Genomic DNA, 4,116 nt, shown 5'->3' with positions numbered 1-4,116 from the left:
GACACACTGGGAATTGAACCCAGCACCTTCCGCATTTCACAAACTACGTGCTAAGCGGATGTGATAACCAACTACACCATGTGCCCCTGCTTAAATGAGGCATTATATCCCAATATATAATACTGCATTTAGCTCAGTTGAAGAAGAGTGCACATGTACTAGTGTTGCATTAGAAAGGTTGGTGTAAATCACATATAAGTAAATAAGTAGGTAAATTACTGTAAATTACATTATTTACAACGAGGCCCAGACAGGAGGTGTAAGAAAGTGTCAAAAACTCCCCAAGGGCCCAGAGTCTGCTGTGCAGCAGAGAAAACACACTCAGGCAGAGAAAGGCATATGCATGCATTCTACACCTGCAGTGAATGAAAATTCTGCTGCTTGCACTCTGTCCACACCATGTCTGACCTCTCATGAATGGTGTCAGATAGAATGCCTACCATGTATACCACTGTGTATAGCAGCTTCAGCTATGGCTATTCGCTCCACCTCCAGTGGGTTAGAAACCAAACAGAGATGCATGCTCTTACTTCTCCCTGACAGATCCATTGTTATCAAATCACTGTAGGGTTCAGGGCCCACGAAATTCACCTGGACAGAACCCGTAAAGTTAGTCTGCACAACGAGTGATTTCCACCTGCAGACCTGGGTCAATAGCCGAGCTATCAGTTGAATTGAGTCAGCAGAATTTACGCAGAAATATTTGACCTTTAGCCTGGCAGGTCGGCCAGGCTTTGAGACAGGTGAAGTTCTACCGGACCATGGGTGAATCCACAGCCAGGCTAAACCATGCAGCTATGCGGGTGAAGTTCACAAGTCTGCCGCCTGCAGAATAACCACGAAATTGGCACGGAGAATTTAGTTCGGTCAGAGACGGTCTAAAATATGCAGACACAAGCAAAATTTGCTGTCACACCAGGTAGAAACACACGGCAGACAGGATATAAATCACTATTGTACAGGGGAACATGGCACCATATAGGCCCATGCCAAATGCCTACTCGCCGTCCTCCATATCGTCCAGGCGGCGGAACACATCACTGGCCTCTGTATCATACAAAAAATAGCCCTTGCGCTTGCCATACCGCCGAACACTGCTCATGAACTGCTTGAGCATCTCACCGGTGGCCCAGTCGTTGGCGAAGCGGGCAAGGAAAGGGTGGATTTTGCGAGCCTAACCCGAGAGGCATTAGCACCGTAGTAGATACCAATATATAACGCAGCACTTACAGTTGCAAAAATGTTGTGCAGGTCCTGGGGGCGCACCTTACAGTAAGGCATCGAAAGATCGAGGCGTGCGGCATGAGCAAGCTCACGCACAGTAGACTACAATGTGTCAATCGATCAATCAACAATTTGCTAGCTGAAGAGTTAACCACTCACCAGAAGCTGATTGTAGAGCTTCTTGCCCTCGCCTGAGCCACCCAAACCCATCTTCTCGATGAGATGGAACCCTTTCTTCCCACCTCCCGCACTTCCCTTGGGCTTCGGGATGGACCCTGCCGCTGCCGCTGCTGCTCGGCGGTCCCCGCCACCACTCGCCAAAGGACCGGCAGCCTCTGCGCGTTGTAGTCGCTCTGCGATAGAGGTTGTTAGTAACAGCTCTCGTGCTGTAAACGCCACACTGCGTACCTTCCAACAGCCGAACCTGGTTCATAAGGTTGGCAGTTGCTGGATCCATGGGCGCTGAGCCGGTTAGAGCTGGATCAATGTCAGGAATGTGAGGACCTTGAGAACCTGCGCCTGTAGACGACATTGCTGTTGCAGGCTGAGCGCCGTTGCCCAATTCAATGGCATTTGGCCGAGAGATGTTGTTGGTAGTGGGGCCTGGCACAGGGGACACACTGCTAAGTACCGATGACGTGTCATTGTTGGGTCCAGGCTGGGATGTGCTACTGGTAGAGGCAGTTGTTGGTGTCGTCTCGTCGTTAGTGGGTGCGGGTGGCGCAGCTGTTCTCTTGCGAGGCGCAGGAGGAGCCTTCTTGCCTTTGTTCCTGCGGGGAGCCATGCAAGTGGGGAATTTCACTCTGATGCGTACGAGGGGACGGGGGATGGGAACTAACCAAGAAGTGGGCGGGACAGGCCCTTATATATGGCTTGTGCATATCGGGTGTCGTGACTTTGTTGTTGATTCGAGTTCAACAACGACGCGTCGATATTTCCACTCGGACGCGACGAAATTCGCGGTGGTGTGCTTACGCTAGCCCGACGTTGACTGTCACAGTATCACGTCACTGCCCAGTGCCCATGCGGAGCTCATGTTTCACCGTGTGCGCCCATGCCTTATTCGTGGCAGTCCGTTTCAGCATGCACACCACCATTCAGACTTTGACTGCATACCTTCGCATCTAGCCCCCCAGCCATGGCTCCCAGCGGTGATCTTGTCCTCTGTACTTGTGGCTGTGAACGTTGGGTGACCCGTGCAACCCGTTGGAACCATACTCACAGGTCAAAAGCGACTCCGACAGCCAAAGCAGCTGCCATTTCATATCGCCGGCAAATATTGGAAGGCATCGGTTCCGCAGCTGCTTTGGACCTACAAGCACCAAATCTCGAGTTCAGTACCTTATCAAACGTAGATCCAAGTACCAAGAACACACTGGAGAATGCAGAATCTAGCACCTTCCCCGAAGAATCTGGCAATTTCGAAGAGCAACATGGCTCGGAGAGCACGGCGGTACAAAACCCAATTGGAGACCTGCCGGAAGTTCGCTTTGCTGTAAGTACAAAGCTGTTTGGCTATCTTGCAGCATCTCACCTGGCATGGTATCATGCAGGCTGTTGCGGAGGCTCTTCAGCACATGGTTGAAGGCCGGCAACTTCGCCAACGAGCCCAAGTGGATGATGACGAGTCTCTGGCATCTGAATCTGACTCTGAGGCAGGTGTGGATGTTAGTCTGGAGGCAGCAAATGAGGAGCCGGTGGTGTATGAGATGGAAGAGAGAGACGAGGATGGGCTGTTCGCATATCAGAGGCTTAGCGAGACTTATGTAAGGGAGCTGGTTGAGTTTGGTGAGTGCGCTTCCTGGGCCTGTCATGTCTCGCATCAGATCATGCCTGACCTAGCATCAGCAGACGAGCTCAGTCCACAAGATATGGACATACTACTGTCGTACGCATATCGAGTCAGGACTCAGCTGACCAAAGAAGACTTCGAAATGCTACCGTTTGCGTACCGTGCGATACCTCAGCTGAGTGGCAACGCCACTGACTCCCGTGCTGCATTTCTATCTGGACTTGACCCCATCCTCTATCATTGTTGTCCCAAGTCCTGTGTCTGCTACGTTGGGCCATATGCTGAGCTGCAAAGCTGTCCGACCTGTGGTACTTCGCGATACAATGCACGTGAACGGCCTCGCAAGATCTTCACTTATATTCCCTTGACCCCGCGTCTTGTCGGTCTTCATCGAAACCCCGAGATAGCCAAGAAATTGCAATACCGTAGCGACTACAACATCTCGGCAGCTCGCCACACTGTCCCTGAACCACACTGCGAGCACATACGAAAGCAGACAGGAAATGGGCTCCCGAACAAGTGTTACTGTCCCAGTGAGGTGAATGACGTATTTGATGGCTCTCACTACCGCTCGCTCCGGGAGAATGAGGAAGAGGCAAAGGCAAACAAGAAGCGCCGCAGTGGCGGAAGTGCGGGAAAGGTTTGATGGCTCAGTACGGTCCCCGGTACCAGAGCAATGATTGAATGTCTCGCAGGACAAGTCGAGCTCGTAACGGCAGAGCTGCCTGTGTGGGAGCTGTCGACCGCAGAGGGTACGGGCGGGGCAATTTATGCAGGCGACATGAGTGAAAAATCAGGGACAGCGGTTTTCAGCAGGATCATGTATATTTTAGGCAGTTAGACCAAATATGGACGGCTGCGCAAAAATAACCTGGACCTCGGGATTACCCACTTCTAGCCTGGTTTCCGGGCGAATTTGTTAAAATCGCTCGTTGACCCAGGGAATTTTACGGGTTCCGGACTCCGTAGTGCCCAAAGCCAACTTGCCACGAGCTTGCTTCTCCTCGAAAGTAGTACAACCAGGTGAGCCTCTCCGACCTCGAATGTGTACCCGGGATTTTGCGCTTTATATTCAATGACTTATACACCTCTGTTTCGAC

The 4,116-nt window shown here is 51.7% G+C and overlaps 2 protein-coding genes and 1 non-coding gene across 3 annotated transcripts; 1 reads left to right on the top strand and 2 right to left on the bottom strand.

The window, feature by feature from the left end:
* PHACADRAFT_t157 lies at positions 1-85 on the bottom strand. Its single transcript has one exon. It is a non-coding gene; the product is annotated as a tRNA-Ala (tRNA).
* Positions 86-997: 912 nt separating this feature from the next.
* PHACADRAFT_202515 (uncharacterized protein) lies at positions 998-2,008 on the bottom strand (the record flags this gene model as incomplete). The annotated part of the gene is made up of 4 exons (XM_007402699.1): positions 998-1,174; positions 1,231-1,326; positions 1,384-1,577; positions 1,633-2,008. The coding sequence occupies 4 exons, from the start codon at positions 2,006-2,008 to the stop codon at positions 998-1,000; spliced, it is 843 nt and encodes a 280-aa protein (XP_007402761.1).
* A 1,069-nt stretch (positions 2,009-3,077) lies between these two features.
* Positions 3,078-3,596, top strand: PHACADRAFT_63287 (uncharacterized protein; the record flags this gene model as incomplete). Its single annotated transcript, XM_007402698.1, has 2 exons — positions 3,078-3,476; positions 3,555-3,596. Coding segments are annotated over 2 exons (441 nt in total), but the record flags the coding sequence as incomplete, so codon positions are not given.
* Positions 3,597-4,116: the final 520 nt, after the last annotated feature.

Source organism: Phanerochaete carnosa (assembly GCF_000300595.1).
Source record: "Phanerochaete carnosa HHB-10118-sp unplaced genomic scaffold PHACAscaffold_347, whole genome shotgun sequence".
Classification (NCBI taxonomy): Eukaryota; Fungi; Basidiomycota; class Agaricomycetes; order Polyporales; family Phanerochaetaceae; genus Phanerochaete; species Phanerochaete carnosa.
This window is presented reverse-complemented; position numbering and strand designations above follow the sequence as displayed.